The sequence below is a fragment of the Schistocerca piceifrons genome, chromosome 7 (assembly GCF_021461385.2).
Source record: "Schistocerca piceifrons isolate TAMUIC-IGC-003096 chromosome 7, iqSchPice1.1, whole genome shotgun sequence".
In the NCBI taxonomy this organism is placed as follows: Eukaryota; Metazoa; Arthropoda; class Insecta; order Orthoptera; family Acrididae; genus Schistocerca; species Schistocerca piceifrons.
Window position 1 is genome coordinate 413,217,423 of NC_060144.1, and position 27,605 is coordinate 413,245,027.

The window sequence follows — 27,605 nt, forward strand, 5'->3', positions numbered from 1 at the left end:
TGCAAGGACAACAAACTGACTGTAGCTGTTTATAAAACACCTTAGATACTTTTAAAGGGAAGACCTTCTCTAGCCAAAGGCTTGATGGAATCCCTGTAAAACACAGCACCAGCACTATTTGTAGATATTTAGGCATTCTTCTAGATGAGAAAAAACGTCCTAAAACATGTAAAATCTGTTCCTCAGAAAGCAGCTAAAATTATGCATAAGGTTGCCCTTGGTGGGACTGCTGACTACAAATTACTATTGCATGTTGAGTGGTCGTATCGTGAAGCTATCTTCAATGCCATTGTGGGCTTTGCTGCCAGTGTCTGGGTGCGTTGCCTTCAACTAGGCAGATACAAAACAATACTGTGACAGATTCAGCAGAGCGTACTTCTGAGGCACAGCGGTGCCTTTTGCAGTTACACCTGTTGAGGGATTACTGGTGTGGGGTATGTTTGATAGACACTGTGGTACGTTACATGGCAGCACTGTATTGGTTGGGGCATGGACAATATGATCACAGAGAGGCACAACAAAAAGTCTGCTAAACATTCCCCACAGTGCCAGCCACTAATCCTGTCCAGTATCCTCGTCCATTCCTACTCCACCTCTGCTCCCAACCCATTTCCTCATGGCTAATATCCTTGTAATAGACCTAGATGCAATACCTACTTGATACATCCTCCTATACATCCCCCTAACATCACATACACCAGTCTGGTCACAAGCATCACCTATCTCATCAAAGGTAGTGTTACCTGTGAAAGCAGTCATGTGATCTACAAGCTAAGCTGCAACCACTGTGCTATGTTTTAATTGGACGTGATAACCAACAAGCTGTTTGTCAGCATGAATGGACACTGACAAACTGTGGCCAAGAAACAGCTGGAACACCAGTTTCTGAGCAAGCTGTGTAACGCAATGTTCTTCACTTCTGTGATTGCTTCACGGTGTGTACCGTCTGGATCCTTCCTACCAACATGCATCTTTTTTGAACTGCACAGGTGGGAACACTCTGCAATATATGATGTGTTGCTGTAGCCCCCTGACCTCAACATTCATTAGTCGCTGTCCTTCACACATCTGACCCCTTCCCTGTTCCCACACCAGCACCACACAGTCTTCTATTCCACCAATGCATCCACAGTCTTTTTATATCTACATCTATGTAAATACTCCACAATCCACCTTATGGTGTGTGAAGGAGGGTACCACATACCACTACTAGTAATTTCCTTTCCTTTTCCACTGTCAGATAAAACTAAGAAAAAATTACTGTCTGTATGCCTCCATATGAACCCTAATTTCTCGTATCTTATCTTCGTGGTCCTTACGCACAAAATATAATGGAGGCAACAGAATTGTTCTTCAGTCAGCTGCAAATGCAGGTCCTCTGTATTTTCTTAATAGTGTTCCTCAAAAAGCATTTCACCTTCCCTCCAGGGATTCCCATTTGAGTTCCTGAAGCATCTCTGCAACACAAGGGTTTTGATCAAACCTACCAGTAACAATTCTAGCACCGCACCTCTGAATTGTTTTGATGTCTCTCTTTAATCCAATCTGATACGGGTCCCAAACACTCGCAAGAATAGGTCACACTAGCATCCTACATGCAGTCTCCTGTACACATGAACCACACTTTCTTAGAATTTTTCCAATAAACCGAAGTCGACCATACGCTTTTCCTACCACAGTCCTCACATTTTGCTTTGCAATGTTATGCCCAGATATGTAAATGAATTGAGTGTGCCAAGCAGGACACTACTAATGCTGTATGCGAACAGTATGGGCTTGTTTTTCCTATTCATCCTTCATTAACTTAAATTTTTCTACATTTAGAGTTAGCTGCCATACCTCACATCTCCTTTTCCACTCCCCCTCTGCCCCTCCCCAACCTCTGTCTAACCTCCTGTCTGCACATAGTTACTCCAAACTCTCCCCACTAAGTTCAGCACTTCACCGTCCCCCACCCCTACCCTGCTATCTTCATCCTCCACAGCCCAGTCTCCTCTTTATCCCCACCAACCAGATTGTTTCTCCCATGATGCACTGTTGCTCACAGTCTGACCTCAGCAGCCAGAGATAGGAGTTTGTGTGTGTGTGTGTGTGTGTGTGTGTGTGTGTGTGTGTTTGTGCACCTGTAATCTATCTGGGATCTCAAGAGAGCTTTACACACCTGCAGCTGACACACTCTGTCCCATTAATCCTGTGGCTAAGGTGCTTTAAGGTTTTCCTACAGAGACCTTGTCTTTAGGTTCCTTAAGAGTGGCATCCATGACAATTTAGAAATAACTGTCAAGTGGCCCAGAGATTTCACCAAATTCGTATACTTCAGTGTGGTGTTTTCATTGAGACACAGAAGTGTGTACACTCCTACACATATTTTTTATTCAGTGTGTCATGAAATTTTAAATGAGCACCACAACTTTATTGTTATAGTTAAAAGATATACATAAGCAGGGATCTCACTTGGTTGTTCTGTGGTTTCCCCGTTATAATTCAGTAGTGCAATGTGCCATCCACCCTGCATATTACCATTTCACTATTAAGGTACAATCATGCGTAAATGGGAAGAAGAATAACTGGAAGTGACTGATGATAAGCTACAGTTAGTAAAAGCAACAGTTCGGCTGTGGTAAGAGGTTCTTCTCGCACAAAGGATGCATTTTGGTGACACCCGGCTTTCTGCTTCAGCAAGTGGAGCTTGTGATGTACAGATTACAGTGTACCAGATGTTAATTGGCTGTTTTATGTTCTGACAAAGGGGCAAGGCTAGTTTATCTGCAGATTTTCCTTCTAGTTCAGTTGCCATTGGGACAAATGTACAGATTTAAAGATTCTGTGAAACATTTATTTTACATATGTTTTAACATATGGTGGACACCACAGTCACGATGGTTTGAAAAACTGTGGATACACTTGTCAGATCGTCACAAATAGTAGCATTCCTACTATAATTTCTAAACCACATCTGTGGCACCTTGTACTAGGTAAACACCCGAAAATGGCTTTTTAATCTGAAACTACTTGAGTAATTAAGAAGATCTTAATAAATATAAAGCCTTAGAAGGGAAATTTCACATTCATTCACTAAAGCTAGTCTTTTAGAGTTTGACTGATAGTGTGGATGTAATGGTGCACATATGTGAGAATGAGAGAGTGTAGTTGTAAATGAGATTATATTATATCCTTTTATAAAGTTTTATCCTTTGTTTCCCCCAATTGTTTAGAGCAAGAGCACTGATAACACCATAACTGAGCATCCTTAAATGAGAAACACACTGGCACACACAAAATGGAACTTGACTTAGGTTCCATAGAACCAGCAAGTCCTGAGCTATTTTACTCTAATCTCTTGGACTCACCACCAAGATAGAAAGATAAAAATAAACTTTACCCCTAAAATAGTCCCTTTTATTCAGTAGAATAAGAGTGGTTTAACGGCTATGTTGAACAACTGAAGCTTCTTGCACAGGGATATGATATGTTTGTATCTTCTAGGAATTTATGTCAAATATACTGTCACAGCTATGCTAAAGGGTTTGCAGAATGTACAACCAGTGACCTTGTTGGTGACAGGGCTCAAGCTGGGATGGCTGTGTTTGGCAGTGACACAATCTCATTAATCATTGATTTGCTAGCAATTGCCATCAAAATGTGTATGTCACTGTACGACTCTAAGACATGGAGGCCTCAGAGAGGACACTGGGTATAGCTCGGCATTGTAACAAAGTTGTCGGCATTGATTTCTCCTTGTTGCTTGCTTGCTTTTGTGGATACTGCTCAGTGGAATGTTGGTAATGGTTATTCCTGTGTTCATCGTTTCCTAACATGAAATTATCTTTCTAAAAAGTTACTGCCTGGAGGGAGGCTCCCAGGTGAATGCTCTTCAGTAAAATGAAACATTTTCCAATCCTTCATCTGTGTTTTTAACACCAAAACAACACCCAGGACAGGGTGGGTGTAATACACCTACAGGGTTATTACAAATGATTGAAGCGATTTCACAGCTCTACAATAACTTTATTATTTGAGATATTTTCACAATGCTTTGCACACACATACAAAAACTCAAAAAGTTTTTTTAGGCATTCACAAATGTTCGATATGTGCCCCTTTAGTGATTCGGCAGACATCAAGCCGATAATCAAGTTCCTCCCACACTCGGCGCAGCATGTTCCCATCAATGAGTTCGAAAGCATCGTTGATGCGAGCTCGCAGTTCTGGCACGTTTCGTGGTAGAGGAGGTTTAAACACTGAATCTTTCACATAACCCCAGAGAAAGAAATCGCATGGGGTTAAGTCGGGAGAGCGTGGAGGCCATGACATGAATTGTTGATCATGATCTCCACCACGACCGATCCATCGGTTTTCCAATCTCCTGTTTAAGAAATGCTTCTGCTTTAGCCTTTTCCGTAAGATTTTCCAAACCGTTGGCTGTGGTACGTTTAGCTCCCTGCTTGCTTTATTCGTCGACTTCCGCGGCTACGCGTGAAACTTGCCCGCACGCGTTCAACCGTTTCTTCGCTCGCTGCAGGCCGACCCCTTGATTTCCCCTTACAGAGGCATTCAGAAGTTTTAAACTGCACATACCATCGCCGAATGGAGTTAGCAGTTGGTGGATCTTTGTTGGACTTCGTCCTGAAGTGTCGTTGCACTGTTATGACTGACTGATGTGAGTGCATTTCAACCACGACATATGCTTTCTCGGCTCCTGTCGCCATTTTGTGTCACTGCACTCTCGAGCGCTCTGGCGGCAGAAACCTGAAGTGCGACTTCAGCCGAACAAAACTTTATGAGTTTTTCTACGTATCTGTAGTGTGTCGTGACCATATGTCAATGAATGGAGCTACAGTGAATTTATGAAATCGCTTCAATCATTTGTAATAGCCCTGTATACAAGGATTTGTCTCCCTGGTTGAATTGTGCAATATCCAAATTTGTGGAGTGTTTGGATGTGACATTGGTTTATTGTTGAACTTCTTGGGAGCATGGAGGCATGCGTACTCATCATCAGGGTTCCCAGTGACTACGTCTGACCGCAAGGGAGGATTGCCATACTGTGCACCAAGTACATCATATAACCTCATCATACCTGTGCCTGCCATCCAAGAAAATGTGATGGACTCTGTGCAACATTCTGTGCCATCTCATGTGATTTGTTCAGACTAACAGCAGCCAGTCTAGGGAATTAACATTACCATTAACACCACAACATAAACATCTCCGTTTGAAATGGTGTCGTGGCCAGGAAGCGAGAACCGTTGATGTATGCGGTCGCATTGTCTTCTGCAATGAATTGCAGTTCTGCATTTCCACGAATGACCATTGTTACTGAGTACGGCAGTGACGTGGGGAGAGGCCCCATTTTTCCAGTGTTTTGGAGGGGCGCAGTGGTGTGACTCCTGATATCATGATGTGGGAAACCATCATGTATGACTTCAGGCCACGGCTGGTAGCAATTGAGGGAACTCTGAAGGCACAATGGTACATCATTGACATCCTGAGTTGTCATGTGTTACTCCTTACGCGACATTATCATAGTGACATTTTTCAACAGACTATGCTCAACCACTCATGGCACATGTCTATGATGTTGATATAGTCCCATATCCAGTAAGATCCTCTGATCTCTTCCTGATGCAGGGTGGAGCACAGTTAATTGCTGATTTGGGAATGAAATTAAAAAAAAATAATGAACACTTAGAAACTTACATTTTTATTTTTCTCGTATTGGACAGTAATGGAAGTTTCTAACTGCATGGTTTAAACAGTATATCTGGCAAATGTCTTCCTTCACAATCTACACATTGCCACAGTTGTTTACTGACATTCTCATGCACTCTTTCAAGCATGTCTTGCAATTTCAGCCTCAGTATAGTTCTGTAGGTCTTCCAGAATGTTGGGATGGTTGCAATACACCTTTGACTTCAGGTTACCCCAAAGAAAAAAAATCGCATGGGGCTACATCTGGTGATCCTGGTGATCATACGAGCCAGTTGAGATACCCCAGGAAATGTTTGCCTCAAAAAATTCTTGTTAATGCCCGCTGTGTTTGCAGTGGCACCGTCTTGTTGAAACCAGTTATCCTGTTATTGCACTGCCTCAAAAGCTGTCTGGAAAAACTCTTGCTGCGTAGTTAAGTAATGATCCAAATTCACAGTTATAGCTTGATGATTTTCCTGGAAAAAGTCAGATTTGTGTCGCTCCAGTACCTCATATTCTGTTTGTTTACACACCCATTGAGGTGAAAATGTGCCTCATCAGGAAAGAACACATTTGTGTCACGTGGTATGGTTGCAAGCATGTCTTTGCAAGATGTTATTTGTGTTACACAATCCTGTACTGATAATTGCTAGACCATGCTCATTTTATATGGGTCAAAATTGAGTTTATTATGAAGAATCTGGTGGATAGAACATCTTGAAATGCCAAGAGCAAGTGCGTGTTTCCGAACTAAGCATTTTGGAGATTGCAGTACTGCTGCTCTAACTCGTTCAACATTTTGCGGTGTTGTAACACTTCTCTCAGGTCCTCTTCGTACAGATGCATTTACTCAATTTAAAACTGATTGTCGTCCAGAAGCATGTCCGCATGAAAAGCGCGCTGCACTGCAATGATTGAATGAGGATTCGAGAAATTCACTTCAACACAAAATGAGCACTCCTCACATGTCCACTGCATTATTGCAACTGAATAACAATTGAATACTAACCTCCTGTTGGTCACTATAAATCACACCCAATCTCCCCTCTATTCGAGCAACAGTGCCGCCACAATGTGAATTCTAATAAAGCAGTTTACCACATTCCACCCTGTAGAACATGTGCATGTCCAGCTCAGACATCAACTCACACCCATTACCATTATCCTTGATATCATGGACCAGTTACAATAGTAGTTATGGGCCACCTTGCCTCAGGAGCAGATACAGTGGCTTTGTGACACATACCAACCTAATCAGTCCAGAGGACAGAGGGGCTGCAGCATGATACTGATACTGCCCATACTGAAAAGTAATGATAAATTTTTCTTGACATTGTAATCACTGAAATAATGTCAAATTTCCTCTCAATCTGTGGATGAATTCTTTGTGTATGCTTGTGCTTATACAAACACTATTTAACTGCTGCAGTTGGATGTGACCTTGACTGGACTGATAAGCTACTACCTGATAACAGTTTCTGTGGTTCCATGCATTTAAGTAAATATACTTATTTTCTCTTTTATGATTTTTTCTCTTTCCTGTCATCAAAGTGCAGTACATTGTGTAGTGTGTGCACATGTTCAAATAATTCTCATTCAGTATTACTTGCAACTATCTGGAATTTGACCAGTGAAATATTTTTTGACATAAATGGTTTTAACATTATCACAAATCATACTATTTCACATTTTCACTTTATTAATGGTATAAGAGAATTGCAGTTTTGGGTGGTCACAATGGCAAATGAATAAATACATATGGTGGGAATAATGCATACTCGCTCATAATCTGATGATTTATGGTATTGACACTTAAATCTGTGGTTATGGCTAATTCTCTTTATAATTGGTATTAGCAACGTATTTAGTTTTTCAGTTAATTTGCATAAAAGGGTAAATAACAAGCAGAAATTTACTGACTTTGCAATAAGTCTCATGGTCTGGCCATTACTTACTTTCAGCCGAGAGACTCATACTTTCCACTTCACAGAAAGTGAATTCTCCATTACCCTTTCCCTATCCAACCTTCATAACCTGATTTTCCCTCTCTTCTCCTGTCCCAAAGCAAGACCCAGCAGTTCAGAAAGTCAAGGGTACTATGTTTCTTTTTATGTGTGTGTATCAGCAGTGCTGAGAGTTGTCCCTGTTCAATGTAAAAGAATTAATCTTTCTTTTTAGCTATTAAGAAAGAGAACTCGTTCTTCCCTTATCCTAGAATTACTAACCACTTTTTATGTACACTTTTTCAGCCGTGATAAAGTGGGATTATGTGATCATGTGACAGAGAAGCGAGTGGAGACTTTATTGAAATTAGCAGGACTTGTGCCACAAGAAGAAGCTTTGTCAAAAGCAAGCCAGAAGTCAGCTGACCGTGATGGTTTGTTGTTTTCATTTTATCTCCATAACTATTTGAGGATGAGAAACAGTTTCCATATCAGTTCTGTTTGTGCTCCTTGCATTTTTAAAATTATGCATAAAAGTTACAGATTTTGCACAGACTCTTACTTGAGTTTTTTGTGTACTGTAAAAGACTGGTAATACATATGTGTCACAAAATTTACAGTATGTGTATCACTCATAAGATAGCCAGGACTGCAGGGACAAAATAATATGTGGTGCATATCTGTTGACTTTGTGGCCACAGTAAACATACCAAGAGGGCATAAGCTGCATGATGTTAGCCTTTCACTATATGTGTTGTGATCAAGATAAAATTCTAGGATTTGTTGAGCAAACTGTTAAGAATATTCTTCATGTTCATGCGGGACATATTTTCCTGATGATCATACCAAATTTCAGGGATAACAATAAAAAGCACAAAAGTAACAAAATAAGGTAAGTAACATTGACGTGCTAGTGCCACGGTGAAAAGTTTATGTACTTACATAGTTTCTGAAAGTCAGTTCAAAATGTCATTTATCAAGGCTATGAATTTCAAAATTTTTAGTTGTGATTTCTGCCCAGTGGTTTATGACAACATGAAGAATGCAAATAAACATCACTCACAACTACTATTGAATCTCTCAACCTGCATGTCTTAGTAATTGTACAAACCATTTTCATGGGGAAATGTGCTCAGCTTGCAATTACAGTTTTGAACAAATAAATAAGTGACTTTTGTTGTATTCTTTATTTCTGTTCAAACAAATTATTTTCAATAATTTATGGCTGGCTTGAACTTGCAATTAACTGTGAAAAGAGCCTCTTGAGTGCAGGTTGCGTCCATCAGGCAGACCAAGTGTTGCACTTCATCATAATTGCAGAGAATGTCCGATTCCACCAGGAGAAGATCTCGGTTGTGCCTATTGGTCTTGCAGCACAGCACTTTGACCCGCATGCTGTTCAGTGTCTCTCACAGGTAGGATACCACACAACCAACAGCAGGCCCTTCTTTTGAAACAATTTCTACTTCTGTCCACCATCTCTCCACTGTTTCTGGTGGGCACCCACTAACACATGAGTTCTTTGCGGAAACTTTTTCTGAACCTTAAGCACTTTCTAGGTGAATGTATTCCAAGCATTAGATGATGGGGTTTGGCTTCCATATTAACCCTCCCTCTTTCCATCACCACGTGTCAGATGATCTCACTGTTCTAACAAACAATAGAGGAGAAGCCAAACTTGTTATGGAGAAGCTTCACGAAATCTCTCAGAAAACTGATCTGCAAATCTACAAGAAAACTCAGTGTATGGAAAGGAAGCCTGCTATTATCTCCCCATTATAACCCAGTACAGGCAAGAATCACAAGTTAGCCACTATAAATATCTAGGAGAGATCATCCAACCACCAGATTTGAACACAACTGCCAATCAAGAAAGAATTTCAAAACTACAAAAAGCATGTAAGCTCACGTGCAGTCAGTGCAATAAAAAATATATTTGCCAATGCAGAACTTAAGGCATTGCAACACAATAGTTCCACCAGAAGTAGCCCGTGCTGCAAAAATTTGTGAGAGTCGTGCTCAAACAGAAATAATAGAGATTGAAAATCAGGAAAGGAAAATTCTAAAGAAAATATTCTGACCAGTTTTTTGTGAAGGAATTTGCATAAAGAGGCTGTTGAGAGAGAGATCTACAAATAGATAGAAATAACAACAGACAGCTTTAGAAGAAGGAGGATGAAACTGTGTGGGCATGTCCACAGGATGCACAAGGACAGGTTCACTGGACAAATCTTCAAGGTAGCAAACACTAGCCAGAATTAAACAAAATGGATCTCAGAAATAGAATAAAATATTATGAAGTGGGAATTGCAAGAGATTACATAAGCAATCGACAACTGTTCAGAAACATAAAAAACATACACTTACACAAAAGCAGTGGGAAAGGGAATAGGAAATAAATGATCAGAAGAACATGAAAGAGAACACACTGAGTGCATGGATAGAATTTGGAAAAACAAATGATTAAGAAAAAAATGTGACTACTCACGTTCAGATGCTTTCTTAAAAGTAATACTAAACAAAATATATGAGTGGATGCAATGCCGACATGTGGGTAAGACTGGTGCTGCATGCTGGAGTGGCATACTCAGCAGCAGATACACACAGTACCACAGCAGACATTCAGAACAGTCATGGATCAGCACCCTGTGTCCTGCCCATTAGGAATGTAATAATATTGTTTCTAGGCACAAGCCTTAGCTTTGATGTTGTTTCAGAGCTGCTTGATTGTCAGAGTGCAATCCAGTCAAGTCTTGGTATTTGGGATGTGTACAATGCCACAGTCATTTTTATCACCATGACAAATAAATTTTTTGCCCCATCTATTTGTGTTAATATAGAAAGTGCAGAACTGTGTCATGCTGGCATTTGGCTTTAGAAGGTTATCCTCATAATACAGACTGGGTTTATCCAGAGTCTCTGTCAGTTCCTTCCTATGACTATGGAGCTAAAGCCACGAACTGCCATTGTTGTATTGTCAGCGTGTTTGAATTGACGGATGAAACTTAATTACAGAAGACAACAAATGATGAAACAACAGCAGAAAAATTATTGCTACAGGTAAACATACGGTCAGTGAAGAGAGACAACTACTGGTGAACAAGTCATTTTTATAGAAAAGAAAAAGAATTATCAAGATCTTCACCTTGAGTGTGCTCTTATGTGGCTGGGAAAGCTGAACACTGATGAAGACCCACTGGAAATAATTAGAAGTGATAGAAATGTGGCATTAGAGAAAGCTGTCAGGGATCATTTAGCCAGAAAGAAAAACTAATGAAGATGTTCTTGAGTCGCAGAGAAACCTGAAAACAAAAGGGAAACAGAACTGTGGGGATATTTATTGAGACACAATAAGTTTTTAACCGATATATAAGAAGGAAAGCTTTTGGAAAGAAATCTAAGAGGAGAAAGAAAATAATCAGAGATCTGTTGTAAGTACCAGAATGTAAGAATAGTCAAGAAATGAAGAGGACAGCACAAAATAGGGGAAAATGATTGCAGTGTCAGGACATAGCCTTTTGCCATATGATGACGATGAGAGGCTGAGGTGGAATTTCCTTCACAATATGACAACAAGGATATCAAGGTGGTGGTGGTACCTCTTTAGATCTTAGAGCTTTATCAGTAGCTTCATATGATTGATAATGTCATATGCAGCTGTCTGATGAGTGAACGCCACTGTAGTAATATTTCATCCATGCATGTACATCTCCCTTGTATAGTGTGAGATTTAGGTTCTACCCATGATGTCTGTGGTCAGAATCCTCTTAGTGTTGGATTAATTTCGGTTCAAACATGTTTTATATTAGTTGTATTTCAGTCATTCTAGGACCTTAAACATGTATCAGATCTGTGACAGGGGTCAAAAACTTTTGGGTATTGTTCCTTCCGTGTTTTCAATGAGGCAATAATTCAGGCCCTCCTCCCTGTCTTCAAAATCTGCAAATTGGTGACACAGTTGGTCTTGTGTCCATGAGCCACTGTTGTTGGTTCAAAGTTCTGAGTTTGTTTTATCTTCAAGTCTTCAGCACCAGGTGATATGTTGTACTTAATCTTCGCTCAGTCATGATGAATGTGTTTATGGGCATTTTGGTTTTTGCTTCCCAGACTTCGAAATATGCAATTTCGAGTCATCTTGTCATTGGTTGTACCATTAAGCTGCAGTTGACTTGTAAGTCTGCAGTAACTTATGTTACATTGTTATAAGGATATGTTGAATCTTCTTGAAATTCACTTGGTGATGTCAGGGAAGTTGTTATATTCCTGAAGCTTAAGTCTTAACTTCACTATCTCTATATTTAGATAGTCAGTGGCAGTTTTCCTGTTGCTGTTTCTTAAACTGAAACTTCTTGTGAACAGTATCTGCTATGGCTTGACAAAAGTGCTTACAATAAACGTGCTGACTCTGTGCTATGCGTGAGGGATTGGCATGCCTACGTGCTTCTCACATTGGGCTACTATAGCAGAAGGGAAGCACTTATTTTTGGGGTTGTAACCTCTTCTTCACCTGTCACTATTGGAGGAGGGCAGCAGTTTACTATTATAAACTAAATGGAAGTTGTGTGACTCTTCTAAGCCTTGAGTGCAATTTTTTGGTCATCGGTCTCCTGGAAGCCCATACCACACTGCAGCATTTAAAATCTCCGAGCACAGAATTGTCATTGTTTCTGACTTTAGGTGGTGCCTGGAAGATGTCATCTTTTCCTGGTGGCTTGCACGTGGAGGTGATGCTGTACTGTGGAGCCCAAAACTACACTAAAGTTAATGTTGATATTCTTAGTTAGATTGTTTAGCCATAATGTCTGCCAAAGAACTACAAAAATAGATTCTAAAGTCATATTTCAGAATCGATATGATTAATTAAGATTTTCTTGGATGCCCACAAAGTGAGTTGGTTTAATACCACATGCAAAGGTCAAGAATTTCAAATTTAATTTTCCTTTTTCTGCACACAAGGTGAAATTCTGGGAATTGATGATAAAATGAGTGAATACAACACAAGTGGAAGTTAACAAAATGACACACACACAGAACTGCAGTGTCTGGAGGAAAAGGAATTTCGAATTATGAGATGTATGTGTTGTTCATGTAGTGTTTATCTCAGTCCCCAGCACAGTGTTTTAATTCTACTAATTCTCTGCTTCAGAAGGGCTTCGATCCTTAAGGCTATGAAAATCAGCTATTCTTAATAACTATTTGCTCAGAGCATTTTATATAGAAATATAGTTTCATGCAATTAAACAGATTCTTTTATTCTGTGCAAGACTACCTTCATTTATTATACAGCTGCAAGAGAATTTAAAAATCCTAATCCAAAATGAGTTGCAAATACAAAATGTAACCCATTTAGGCGAATAAGACCTTTTCCAAATTAATTTGTGATTATATTTAAAAACAAAGATGATGTGACTTACCATACGAAAGCGCTGGCAGGTCGATAGAAACACAAACAGACACATACACAAAATTCAAGCTTTCGCAACAAACTGTTGCCTCATCAGGAAAGAGGGAAGGAGAGGGAAAGACGAAAGGAAGTGGGTTTTAAGGGAGAGGGTAAGGAGTCATTCCAATCCTGGGAGCGGAAAGACTTACCTTAGGGGGAAAAAAGGACGGGTATACACTCGCGCACACACACACATACACACACACATATCCATCCACACATATACAGACACAAGCGGACATATTTAAAGACAAAGAGGTGTCTGTTTGTGTTTCTATCGACCTGCCAGCGCTTTCGTATGGTAAGTCACATCATCTTTGTTTTTAAATATATTTTTCCCGCGTGGAATGTTTCCCTCTATTATATTGATATCGTTAATTTGTGATTAGTTACAGATACTTCTCTCTCTCTCTCTCTCTCTCTCTCTCTCCATTTGCATAATGGTGAATGGCCAAACCTCAAAATACCTGCTTTCAAAATTTGGATCTATGTAAGCAAAATCACAAACTGCATCTAAGATGTCATCCATGAGTGGTGTTGTTGGAACCCTGTCTAATGTAGTGTTAGGTAGTAAACAGACAATGGACTTATTTGTGTACTGGGAGACACCATCAATTGCAATAAGCAATTCATTGGGAGGGAGTGAAATAGGCATAGGTACAAGAGAATTGGTGAAATGATAAGTGCTGGTAATATATGAATTAAACTTTTGTACAATAAATAATAAAATCATCTATAAATGCCATCATTGATATGCTTTTTGATCTCTGGAAGAGGGTAGACAGCTAGTGTATTTGGTGTAAATGAAGTAGGAAGTCACCATGGTTAAATTTGGGTTTTAATATAATGATCACTCTTTAGTTGTGTGGCTGAATCCTGTTTTTTGAGTGTATATAGTTCATAGGCAAAAGTGAATACTTCAGATAGTCTAGGTATTTCAGTAGGGTAGAGGACTCTTAAAAATGAATTTAAGTATTATTGCCTGTGAACATAGGTGCTACTAATGGTTCTGCGTAATCGAAGGTCTTGCAGACAAAAATGATTGAAGGGGGGAGGGGATGACGAAGTTAGCCTGATTGATTTTCTACATTTGAATGGCAGCAGAGAGGAACTGCAGTGACACAAGAAGAGGGCCACCATTGTTTAACCAAGGATAAAGTTTGAAAATTTTCTAACATGATGAATATCTTGTTACTACAACATATTAATTGCCATATATGCTATCCCGTGTGAAGAGATAGACATGGGCAGACAGTTATTCTGTTGTGTAGGGGCAGATTTGTTTTTTTATCTATCTGGTAAGCATCAGATGAAAAATGCAGTTTTAGAGTCAACTGAGTTTTGAGTGGATTTTGTGCATGGGAATGTTTTGCAGTTGCAACCAAAATTAGATAATGACTCCTGTGCCCACACCTCAGGCTGCTCTTTTCTGCCATTTGCTTACTATTTTCTTCTCCTTTTTCACTATTTGTTGTCCATTTTTTCATCCATTCTTCTGTTTTTGTTGTGTACTAACCTTTTTCTGTGGCATGTTGATTGTCCTCTCTGCCAATTTTGATTGTATAAAATTTCATTTCTTATTTGTGACTGGCATTTAATTCAAGATTGTATTGCACCCTGCTCCATTCAGTCCCACGTTGCAAAGTGTTCTGTGATTTTTCTTCCTTAATTCTGAAATACTCTGTTAACGCCAACTCTGCTCCTCTTTTCACTCAGTGGATGAATCTTACAGTCCATAAGTCATCTTTTGTGTCAGGTGTGGTTTGTGTCCATGTCTGCAATTGCTTTGTAAGATTTTTTATGTCTTTATTTTTTCGTAAGATTTTTTTTATGTCTTTATTTTATTGTAAGTTGAGTCAAAGGGTATGGCAAAAGACCAGCACACCTCTTTGTTAAGAAGCATTTATACAGTGGAAGGGCATCATTGTGATATAGAGTAACAATTTCATCTGTTATATGTGTAAGGCAGATAATTTTAATTTCATTTTAGTAATATGTAGCTGGAGTCAGCCAAGCAAATACAGCTCAACATGTATTTCATGCAACTCTCAGTGTTGACTGAAAGTGCTGATTTGTTTTCCGTTAGAAAGAGAATTATTTTTAAAGCAGAATTTTACATACTCATTTGATAAGTGGTCCAAAACTAGTCTATTGCAATATTCTTTTTATCGATGTGTGGTAACAGGGACAGTAAAACACAAAGAATAACCAGTACTCCAGCAGTGACTGAGCAGCACTGCTGCAAGGCTATAGCACTCATCATGGGCCAGGGTGCTGCTTGGTAGTTCCTGAAGTACTAGTTATTCGTCATGTTTTACTGTCCCTGTTAATATATATTGACAAAACAAACATTGAGCTAGTTTAATTTGGGACCACTTGATCAAATGACCACATAAAATTCAACTTCAAAGATTGTTTTATTTCTTATGAGAAACAAACGAATGCTTTCTGTTAATGCTGGGCATCTCATGAAAGATGTGATGAGCAGTATTTGTTTGGGCTGACTCCAGCTGTACATTGCAGAAACAAAATTGCAAATATCTGCTGAAATGCCACATAAATGTTTGATGACTCCTGGGAGAGGCACCCTGTGTGTGTGTGTGTGTGTGTGTGTGTGTGTGTGTGTGTGTGTGTGTGTGTCAGGAGGGATGATCAGTATTCAGGGATTTGACAAGGGTGAACATCCGCTCTTAAGTGCATACCTTAAGAGCTATGAGCACTCATTCATCTACACTACTACGGATCACATCTCTATGGAGTTGATATTTGGTGTTTATCTTTTTTATTTTGGCAAATATCATTAGTAATCTGTTGAAAAAGCCTACACGCCCTTTAATAGATTACAAATTTGTTGTCAAAGGATTTCCGTCGTGCAAATCATGGAAGGATATTGCTACCAATTATTGGTTTATCCATTGCATGTTTGTTTTAAATCTTTTGTTAGTAGCTAAAAAAACTAGCATTGCCCAGATATTCATTTTGCAATTTTCTTTAAGAAATGAAAACAAAAAAACTGTGTTTGTAGTGAAGTATTGAAAAAATTTCATTTCCATTTATTTGCGAAAACACCTCTCAAAAATAATGAAACAGTCATAGAAAGAAATATGCATAATGTACAAATGTATAGCATCCAAATTAAGAAACATGATCTGAACAGTTTCTGTATGCTGGGCGCAGTTGCTTCGTGTATCTACAACACAATTTTGTAAACATCTCTATGGCAACACCTTTTCATAGCTTTATAGATGGCTGTTGTTTTCGCATACAACCATTTGTGTTTTGCAGCTAAAGCTTTGAAAACTGCTGCCAGGTGTCAAGGATTTCCTTAAGTTGACTTGACTATAGAAGTGTTTTTGTAGTAAAGACTAAATATATTAAAACTTCATGCTTGATACGCCTTTTTTTTTTTCATGTATCTCAGTGTTTATGGCATCATATCTGTTTGAACTATGTTTCACAGTATGATATATTTGTGTAGGGTCATTCAGGAACATATTTGAATACTGTTAGTGAAATATGATGTGAATAAAGTTATTAACAAAGAAGTGATAAATTTAAATATCATGCATGATGTGACAGTATTTCATGTATCTCACTGTTAATGACTCCATATCTTCTGAACTGTGAGTGATTCTGTGATATACTTGTGTTCACACATTTAGCAACACATGCAGATTCTGCCTGTGAGATTTATTGTGACTATGGTTAGTAGCACAGAAGTAATACATTTAAACATTGTGAAAGATGCAGTTTTTCTCTTATCGCATTGTTTATGATGTCATATCTCCTGAACTCTGGTAGGTAGTCGGTTATTACCCCCCACAGCAATTGTTGATTGTTGTCTGACAGTAAGGGATATGTGTACCAAGTTTGGTTGAAATCGGTCCAGTGGTTTAGGAGGAGATGTGGCGCACATGCCCACACACACACACACACACACACACACACACACACACACACACACACACTCACACACACACACACTTTTATAATACATATAAATTATATTATTAACAAAAGGAAAAGTTTTTGAGCAGTATTTGTTAACCCTTTTGCAGTCAGCCGATTTGGAGTGGTGTGTGCTAAAAATGTCTTGCGTATTCATACTGTTATGCCACATTCTATTTAAATTGCCATATATCATACAGTATTCACTTTAAAAATATGAAAAAATTATCACTTATCTATAAAAGTATGTAGAATATTATGGCATGATGTTTCAAATGACTTTGATTGTGACAGTCCAAATAATTTTTTTTTTTATATATTATAAATTTGACTTTGATTCCATATATCCAACACTGTGCTTCAATTTAAGAAGGCTAACTACAGTCCATAGAATACACACACATTTGTGAGTAAAATGACATGAGGGATATGAAATTTGTGTTATTATTTAGAAAGATAATAATTATTTATTTGAAGAGAACATTACAGAATTTCCGTGTCTACAGTATGACTTAGCATTTGTGTTCAGGAAAATGTTCACCATGTAACCCCTTATTACATCTATTGCAAACAGTTCTTGACCTTCTCCTTCCCTCACTACTACACACACAGCATCTTGACTCTTTCTTCTCTGGAAGTTTTCTCAAATCCAGAGAACCACGAAGATCATCAGTTGCTAATACTGTAATAGGGAAGTGTGACCTTTAGTACCAACTAGACTCTCATCAATACTAAGTTGTTCATGAGGTGGTAATGATGTCTAAATATGTTATTAGCATGATTTACCAATGGCTGGTACCTGATACATGGGTCATAATCAGGATGGTTTGGTGCTGGACATTTCTCACTATCCACAAGATGAAAGAATTTCATAAGATGCCTAAATCGGTGGGCAGAAAACATTTTACCAAACCATGGAAATGCCTGTGACGGTTTTGTGCTCCAGTATGAGAGCATTGTGAGCCTTTTATTGAGTCCCATATTTAGTATGCAAGCAATAAAACCTCTTACCTCGGTACTTGTCACATTCTTCCATTTCTTATATGGTTTGGACAATGTAGCATGTTTAGTTACAAACTGTTTAGCTGAGCAATTTGTTTCAGTTACAATAAGCTGCAGCAATGTTGTAGTAAAGAATAGATTGAAATATTCTGTCACAGGAGATCCTGCTGGCAGCATATGTTTTGGTCCCGGCAGCTCGTGAAATGGACGTGGCAATGGCTGTAGTATTTCAGGCGCAATTACTTCAGTGTATTGTACATCTTCCATTTCGTCTTCACTTTCGTTCACAATATCATCAAGTACATAACTGTCACTTTCTGAACTGTTGCTACTTTTGCTTAAACATTCTGTATCACTAGTACATTCTAAAAGTTCGCAAATTTCTTCGTAGGTAAGTCCTCTGCTGTGGCCTGGTGTAGGTCGCATTTTTCACAAAAAGCAGAGAAAATAAACAATCTGTAAACGCTTAACATGAAGAAAAACACACAGAAACAATGATAAATAACAGTAGTGTGCAAAAACAAGAACGTAGAATGTAATAACAGAATGTAAACATGTACTGCAAAACACGACGTCAGTAAACATACGATGCAAAAGTGGGAATAATCGAACGCTAATATTTCACTGAAATGATGCTCAATTGTCAATCGCTATCAACCTACACACAGCTCGAGTCAAAGAGCATCTGTAATCAGCACGCCAACACCATCTAGCACCAGATTCTGTAAGATAAACAATACGAAGCAGAGTACCAACGAATTGGCATCCTGACAGTATTAGTGTCAGTTCAAATGGTAAATAGTTAAATTTGCACTCGTACATCTAGTAACCCTGGAAAGTAAAGCTATGTCCATAGTTACAATTATTTCTCTGTGCACTTATAAAATTTTTGCAACTGCCATAGCATTCACCAAAACTGTGCTGTCCACACTGGCACAATCAGGAATGCATATTTAAAAGAGGGAGAGGGTCATAACATATATTTCCTAAAAGGAAGAAGCATTCTTTTTTCTGTATGTAGCACTTTCCATGCACAATCTTGCTGGGAATGTGTTTTCCTGCATTTGAGACACACTGGATTAACATTTTACTCATCTGCGCCTTGTTTTTGCATTTGGAAAGGGACATTGTGTACCAAAATTTGCATTGGGTGACATATTTAATTTAGTTTTCAGCAAGAGTTTTCTTTGTTTTGTGCTTGTTGTGGCAAGAAGAAAAATCCTTATTTTATTAACTACTCTCCAAGCTTGACTTAACAGGATGGTCTAGTTACCAAAATAAATTCATTGTCATAATTATGAAGATGTATTTACAAAGTGTGTGTGTCATTTTCTTTCTCTTCATTTATTTATTCATTAATTATTTCTTTGTTTCAGTGATGCTTGAGGCTTTAAAGGCTCTCTGCAATATTGTGTATAACAGTCCACAAGCTCAAGCGATTTGTGGCCAAAATCATGCTGTGGAAGCAGTGATTATACGGATGCGAACATATCCTGAAGGTGGCTGGCCTATTACTCTCAAATATTTTGACATGAAGCTTTTGTTTTTAATTACTGCTCTGTGTTCATCAGTGAGACCCACTCTGCGGGGCCCTCTTCATGGGTATACATATTTAGTGGAGAGCTTGGACTTAATACTGAAAGAATCCAAAGGGAAACCTCTAACGGTAAATAATGTGAAATTTCTTAAATGTATACACTAATCTTCATTCTTCATCATAAGTGTGGCCAACTATCTGTAAATTAATCCTTAGAGTGTTGTTTTACCTATCTTTACCACACATGCCCATTTCCAAGCCCATATTTCCTCTTTTGTGCACATTCTTTTCATTCTCTATACATCCTGATTAGCAAAAACAATGAATGTTAGGGCGAAATAAAGATTGTGGTGACAGACTGATTTGCAGCGATGTTTACAGTCGCGTCTGATTTAATGCAGTTTGGTACATTGGAAGCTCTGCTGCTTCTCAATAAATATTGTATTCTTGTTTGTTTACGGCATTCTGTAGAATAGTCATAATAGAAAAGAGCTTAACACACAAGATGCATTTCACAGAACTGAATAGCTGTTAAGGTATGCATTTTAGAGCCCATGGCCTTTTTTTCTTGTTTTGCTTCATACTACCACATTTCAAAATATGGAATAAAGAAGAGATGTTGCATCCCAGACAGGCACAACAAAAAGATCGATATACATTTGAGCTTTCAACCAAAAGGCTGTCTTCCAAAGAAGAAAACAAACACAAACACACACACACACACACACACACACACACACACACACACACACACACACACGTGACCACTTTCTCAAGCCACTGAGGCCGGTGTGTGTGTTTCCTACTGTAGGAGGAGGTCTTTTGGCTGAAAGCTTAAATGTCTAGCAGCCTTTTTGTTGTGTCTGTCTTGATTTGAACAGTTTTGGTGGTTGCTTCACTTTCTTTTATATTAGTCAATTTGTAGTGGAAGAGTGGGCGCAATGAGACACAAAATATTCAACCCCGTTTTTTTTTTTTATGTGGGATGAAATATTATTAATCTAATTGTAACAGTTGTATATAGTGATACTGCTCCTACAGTGTAAAAAAGCAATTAGTTAACAATAATAAGAAACCTACTGAAAAATCTGAATTAGTAAAGAAAATCTCAAATGTCCAATGTTCTCTTGTAGAGGGGTGGTGGAGTGAGAAGCAACAACAAATGTTATCAAACACTGAAATAATCAAGGTTTACATTAAAAGTTAGAAACCTTTGTTGGGTGTTTTATTTTGCAATGATCCATGGTCTTAGGTAAAATCATTATAACATATGAGTTGGAAATAATGGGTACATCTGGCACATTGGGGGAAATAAATTTCCCATAACATTTTACACAAACTGTAAAACATTATTAGGAACAGATGTGGACTCTGACCATAAGTTATTGGTTATGAACTGGAAGTTAAAACTTAAAAAAGTGAAAAGGTAGAAAATTAAGGAGATGAGACCTGGATAAGATGAAAGAACCAGAAGTTTTTGAGAGTTTCAGAGGGACCATTAGGCAACATTTGACCAAAACAAGGGAAGAGAACACAATAGAAGATGAATGGGTAATAGAAATAAAATAGTGAAGGCAGCATATGATCAAGTAGGTGAAAAGGCAAGTCTTATTAGAAATCCTTAAATAACTCAGGAGATATTGAATGTAATCAATACAAGGAGACATTATAAAAATGCAGTAAGTGAAGCAGTTGAAAAGGAATACAGACATATAAAAAATGAGATTAGAAGAAAGTGCAAAATGGCTAAGCAGGAATGGCTAGGAGACAAATGCAAGGCTGGAGAAGCTTGTGTAACTAAGAAAGATAGGTACTGCCTACAGGATGATTAAAGAGACCTTCTGAGAAAAAGAGAAGCGGCTGTATGGTTCTCAGAATCTCAGATGGCAAGCAAGTGCTAGACAAACTAGGGAAAGCTGAAAGAAGGAAGGAATGTGTAGAGGGGCTCTACAAGAGACATGAACTTGAAAACAATATTATAGAAAGGGAAGAGGGAGTATATGAAGATAAGGCGAGATGTGTTACTGTGAGAACAGTTTGACAGAGTGCTGGAAGACATGAGGCAAAACAATCCCCATGCAGTAGACAACATTCCCTCAGAATTGTGAAGATCCTTGGAAGAGGCAACCATGACAAAAATATCCCATCTGCTGTGCAAGATGTATGAGACAGGAAGATTGTAACAATTCCCAGTCCAAAGAAAGCAACTACTAACAGGTGCAAATATTACCAAACTGTTAGTTCAGTAAGTCACAGTTGCAAAATACTGTCATGAATTATTTGTGGAAGAATGGAAGAATTGGTAGAAATTATCATCTGGGAAGATCAGTTTGGGTTCCGGAGAAATGTAGAAACATGCAAGGCAAAACTGGTCCCACAACTTATGTTAGAAAATAGGTTTTAGAAAGGCAAACCTACATTATAATATTTGTAGACTTAGATAAAACTCTTAACAATGCTGACTGGAACATGCTCTTTGAAATTAGGATATATAAAGTCTATAAAGAAACCAGACAGCAGTTATAAAAGTCAAAGAACATGAAAGGCAAGCAATAGTTGAGAAGGGAGTGAGATATGGTTGTAACCAATCCATGAAGTTTAACAATCTGTACATTGAGGAAGTAATAAAGGAAACCAAAGAATAATTTGGAGAGGGAATGATGAAAGTTCAGGAAGATAAAAAGTAAAAACTAAACGGTTTACTGATGACATTCCAATTCTGTCAGAGACAGCAAAGGACTTGGAACAGAAGTTGAACGAAATGGATAGTGCTTTGAAAAGAGGTTATAATATGAGCATCAACAAAAGCAAAATAGGATAATGGAATGCAGTCATATTGTATCATCCAATACTGAAGGAACCAGATTAGGAAATGAGACATTAAAAGTAGTAGATGAGTTTTGCTATTCGGGCAGCAAAATAACTGATGATGACTGAAGTAGAAACATTATAAAATACAGAAGACTGATGACTTCAACCAAAATGCAGACTGACTGTAGAATGAAATTATTTCTGCATTTCTGAGAAAGAGGAATTTGTTAAAGCCTGGTATAAGTTTAAGTGTTAGGTAGGTTTGTGAAGATATTTGTCTTGTGTGGAAGTGAAATGTAGATAAAAAGTATTTCAGAAAAAAAGGAACAGAAGCTTCTGGAATATGATGCTATAGAAGAAAGCTGAACTACAGATTGCAAAAGTAGTGAGGAAGTACTGAACCTGAGTTGGGAAGAAAAGAAATGTATGGCACATCTTGAATGAAAGGAAGGATCGATTGATTGAATTTGGAGATGAATGTTGGGGGTAAAAATTGTAGTGGGAGACCAAGGAATGAGTACAGTGTGCAGGTTCAGATGGATGTTGGTTGTGGTAATTATTTGGAGATGACGATGCATGCACAGGATAGATGACCATGATAGGTTACTGTGGAGAGCTACATCAAACTAGTCTCTTGACTGAAAACCACAACAATAACAGTAACAAGCTTCTCCTTTCACCACATTGCCATGTGATGTGTATTCCCTTGTATAATTATCATGATGGGATTGGAAGCTACTGTTGATAAGTAATAAATTATGGGACAGAATCTGTGGTCAGTAGTTATTTTTAGGAGGTAAAATGAGTTTTATTACCAATATACACACATAAAAATCAAAGTGCTGCACTATCCAAGCTCACAGGACCAAACTTTCTGAACTAATAGGATGAGAAGGATTCACCAGTGTGTGACTGACCTACCCTTCCTTTTAAACCTTCCTCAAACTATCCCTTTCCCCTCCCTAAAGAAGGATATATTAGTAATGAAAGCTTGGATAATGGTTCAGTTTTATTTACACATGTTTCTATCAACAGTACTATACATTTTGCCTCCTGAAGGTGATAACTGGCCAGAAATTCTCTCCCATAATTTATTAGTTTTCTCAGTTGAATGTTCTGTGTAGAAAAGGATATACAAAAAGAAGTTACTATCAAATAAAGAGAGAAAAATTTATTATCCTTTTACATGCTGTGTCATAAGTCCCTTTAAAGAATTTTTCCTATACTGTGTGAATTTCTACAAAATATTTCTCTTTCATAAATTGTATTCTTATTTTTTTGTAATTTTATCTCTGTTCTTTCTAATTTATGATACATAACTCAGTAGTCTTTGACCTCTGTCTAATTTCTTCTGCAGTTTATATTCAGTTTTGTGCCTCACTCATTTAATCTTAAACAACTATAAACTGTTTAAAGCATTTTGTGTGTTTACAAAACATTCTTAGAACTATCCTCTACGGAGCCCATATCCCAGTTCTCCCCAGTTATTAGTTATCTAAAGAAAACTGTTTGTACGCTTTGAACTTATTCTGGAAGCCTGGTATTGTGTGTATTTCCAGCCATTCACACAAGAATTGCCATTCTGGTTTCTGGTTTAGCTATAGCATGTTTATTTACAGTTCAGCATTAAAATAACTAACCTTAAATGAATTAAATTACAAGAACTGACATTTTTAAAACAATGAAGTCAATATAATGTTCTCTTCTAACACATTTATGCCAATCATTTTTCATCTTTGTACAGATCTGGTGAATTATTATTTTGCATTTCTTGCAAGTCTAAGCTATTTCTGCAAGGGAAGCCGAGTTAGTACTGCTGTTCTCCAAACATTTAATATTTTAGTGTTCATTTACAGAACAGCATTGCAAAAGCAGTTTATATGCTTTTATGTTTCAGGGTGAACAAGTCCAGTTTGTCTGTGAGATTTTGAAAGTGTTATTCAATCTCTCTCTGGGAGCAAATCAGACTGAAGAAGAACCGCACCACATACGTTTGGGTGCAATTTTATATCAACTGTTGCTTCTCAAATCAAGTAACCCAGCTGAATTGAATATGTAAGTTGCATAACTAAAAGACAAAATTATTTAGTTGGATAGATAAAAAATTTACTCACCAAGCAGCAGCAGCGCGCACACACACACACACACACACACACACACACACACACACACACACACACACACACACAAGACAGTTGTAATTGGCAATCTTTCAGAGCCAGTGGCTCCTTCTCCAGGCAGAAGGAAGAGGGGTGAGGGGAAAGGACTGGAGAGGTCTAGGAAAAGAAGTAGATTTCAGGAAAGTCACCCAGAACTGTGGGTCAGGGGAGACTTACCATATGGGATGAGAAGGAAAGACTTCTTTCATCCCATATGGTAAGTCTCCCCTGGTGGTAACGTGCCCCCGGAAAACGACGAGAAAGGTATGCGTCCACTTCCTGCTCTCATTAGCTGGATGAAGAAGGTGATGACTGCTGTGTTGTGGGCGGGTCCAGCTCAATTGGTAGGATGAGAGGAGGCGAAGGTTGCGTCTCCATGGGGTTGACCCAAGGTGTCATGATGACACCAACTGGTGGCTGCTGTGGCTGCGCTGTCCACTGGACCCGTTAATCTGGGGGAAGAGAGTCTGAAAGATCATCGTGTATGTTACAGAGGTGAAGCTGATTTTGATGGCGGTGCTGCAAACCATCTGGACATGATACATGCATGCGCCAAGTCAGTGGATGATCCCGCCTCGCATACACTGTCTGCTGCCGCTAAAGACCCTGTAAAAGACAATGCTGTGCGATGCGAAGCGATACTTGCAGCCTTCCTTCGGCACTGGATGCTGAGGAAGGTGGAGTAGTGTGCGATGGCGATGCCATGAAGCAATTCCACCAGCAATTGTCCATCCCATTGGTGGGAATGATATGAGATGAGAAACTGTTGCAGTGCTTGATCCTTGGTGTGTGCGGACCGAAGTTTGGCCATCTGCTGCTTGAATGTTCTGACAAAACGTTCGTTGCTTTATGCTATTGCACTCACAGAATGTTTCAAATTCATTTGAGGTGAACTTAGGTCTGTTGTCTGACACTAGTACTTCAGGTCAACCTTCGAGGCAAAAAATCGATGACAAAACCTGAATTGTGCTATGTGATGTTGTCAAGTTCATTGGTACAGCAAAAGGAAACTTGCTATATGAGTCAACCACAATCAACCAACGAGTGTTCCAAAAAGGTCCCGCAAAGTGTATATGCACATGTTGCCATGATGATTGCTACTTAAGCCAAGAAGAGCATTTTTGTGGTGGAGCAGACTGATTTTCGGCATATGCGTGACACTGTGACGTCATCTGTTCTATTTGGGTGTCCATACCATGCCTGTTACAGTGTCGACGCACTAACTGTTTCATACAAACAGTGCCCCAGTGTCGTTGGTGAAGTAACTGCAACACTTCTTTTTGCGAAGCTTTAGGTATCAACACAGGTGACTGTCCATTGTCATTTTGAACAAGGATTACACCTTTCTGTAAAGCAAGGCTATGCCAACATGCAAAGTATCGGTGCACTACAAAATTCTTTGTGCTATACAAGGAATCAGGCCAAGATGTGGGAATGTACTTGAGCAAAATGTTCAAATATGAATCAGCTTCCATGGCCTGTGCAATTTTTCTATAATGCAGCAGAAATAACTGAAGCAATTCAGAATCCTGAGCATCGATGTGACAACAAGATGCAGCAGAAGCATCAAAGTCTATGTCAGGTCTAATCGGAAGACGTGAATATGTGTGTCTGCATTATCATGTTTAGCTGTCAGACGGTACACAATCTCGTACTGGTATTGAGACAACAACAAAGCCCATCTTTGCAATTTTTGGGCAGTTTGTACAGGAACTGGAGTTGTTTTGTAGAGGTTTGTGATCCATTACTAAGTGGAATTGTCTGCCATACAAATAGTGGTGGAATTTGGTGACACCATATACAATAGCCAATGCCTCTTTCTCAACTTGTGAATAGTTATACTGAGCTTTGGACAACACTTTTGATGCAAAAGCAGTAGGTCTGTCTTTATCACCAATTCGGTGTAAAAGCACTGCACCGATTCCATAAGAGGAAGCATCAACTTGCAATACATCTGGATCAAAGTGAACTAAGCATCGATCACTGAGCAATGCATCTTTAAGTTTTTGAAAAGCTACTTGGCACTCATCTGTCCAAACAAAGGGGATATTCTTGCAACGCAAGCGATGCAATCGAGCTGCGATTTGTGCAGCAGTCCGTATGAACCGAATGTAAGAGTTCATTTTCCCTAAGGCTGACTGCAGTTCTGTGATATTGCGAGGAACTGGCAAGTCGCGTATGGTTAACAAATGCAACTGAAGAGGATGGACACCTTGACTGATTTATGACATGACAAAGATACTGCAACTCAGGTTTAAAAAAAAAGAAATCGCACTTATCCAGTCTACACTTCAGTCCTGCATCAGACAACACATGAAACGAAGCATGTAAATTTGCAATATGTTCTTCAGGTGTACGACCTGCTACAACAATATCGTCCAAATAGTGTGAAGAGTTTGGCACTTGTGCAGTCAGCTGTTCCAAATACTGTTGGAAAATGGCGGGTGTGGAAGCACTGCCAAAAGACAAATGCAAATATTTAAACAAGCCCAAATGAGTATTAACTACAGACACGTTTTAAGATTCTTCATCGGGCGCAAATCAATTTTTGAAAAGTAGCATCCAGTGCCTAATTTGTCAACGAGATCCTCTGGGCGTGGCAATGGATGGTATCAATGAGAATTTGTGGGTTGGCTTAAAGTCAACACAGAGGAGAATGCGACCTTAAGGTTTGGGGAGAAAAACCAGTGGATTAGCCCACTGACTGGCTGATATGGGCACTAAAACTCCAGGATCTTGCAATTCCTTAAGTTCAGCAGTGACTTTGTCCCATAATGCAATGGGAACAGTTCTGGCCTGGCAAAATTTCAGCTGAGCATTGTCTTTCAGCGTAATATGTGCAGCAAAATGGTTAGCTTTTCCTAAACCTCCAGGAAAGAATTCCAGGAATTCTTTTAGCATGCTAGCTACACTGTCTTTTGCATTGAATGCAGACACTGACAACACATTGTCCTGAATGTTAAAGCCAAACAAATCACAAGAATCAAGGCCAAATATATTCTCACACTCATGTGATTGTAGCACTGTAAAAATTTCCGTTCGCATATGCGAGCGATACATGGCAGGCAAAG

General features: G+C 38.7%; 1 protein-coding gene across 1 annotated transcript in view; it reads left to right on the plus strand.

The window, feature by feature from the left end:
• LOC124804848 (synembryn-A) overlaps positions 1-27,605 on the plus strand; it is a 133,519-nt gene that overhangs the window by 45,703 nt on the left and 60,211 nt on the right. Inside the window, exons 3-5 of the mRNA XM_047265199.1 lie at positions 7,941-8,068; positions 19,404-19,693; positions 24,273-24,430. Coding sequence (XP_047121155.1) covers positions 7,941-8,068; positions 19,404-19,693; positions 24,273-24,430 — 576 coding nt within the window. The remainder of the gene's footprint in view (positions 1-7,940; positions 8,069-19,403; positions 19,694-24,272; positions 24,431-27,605) is intronic.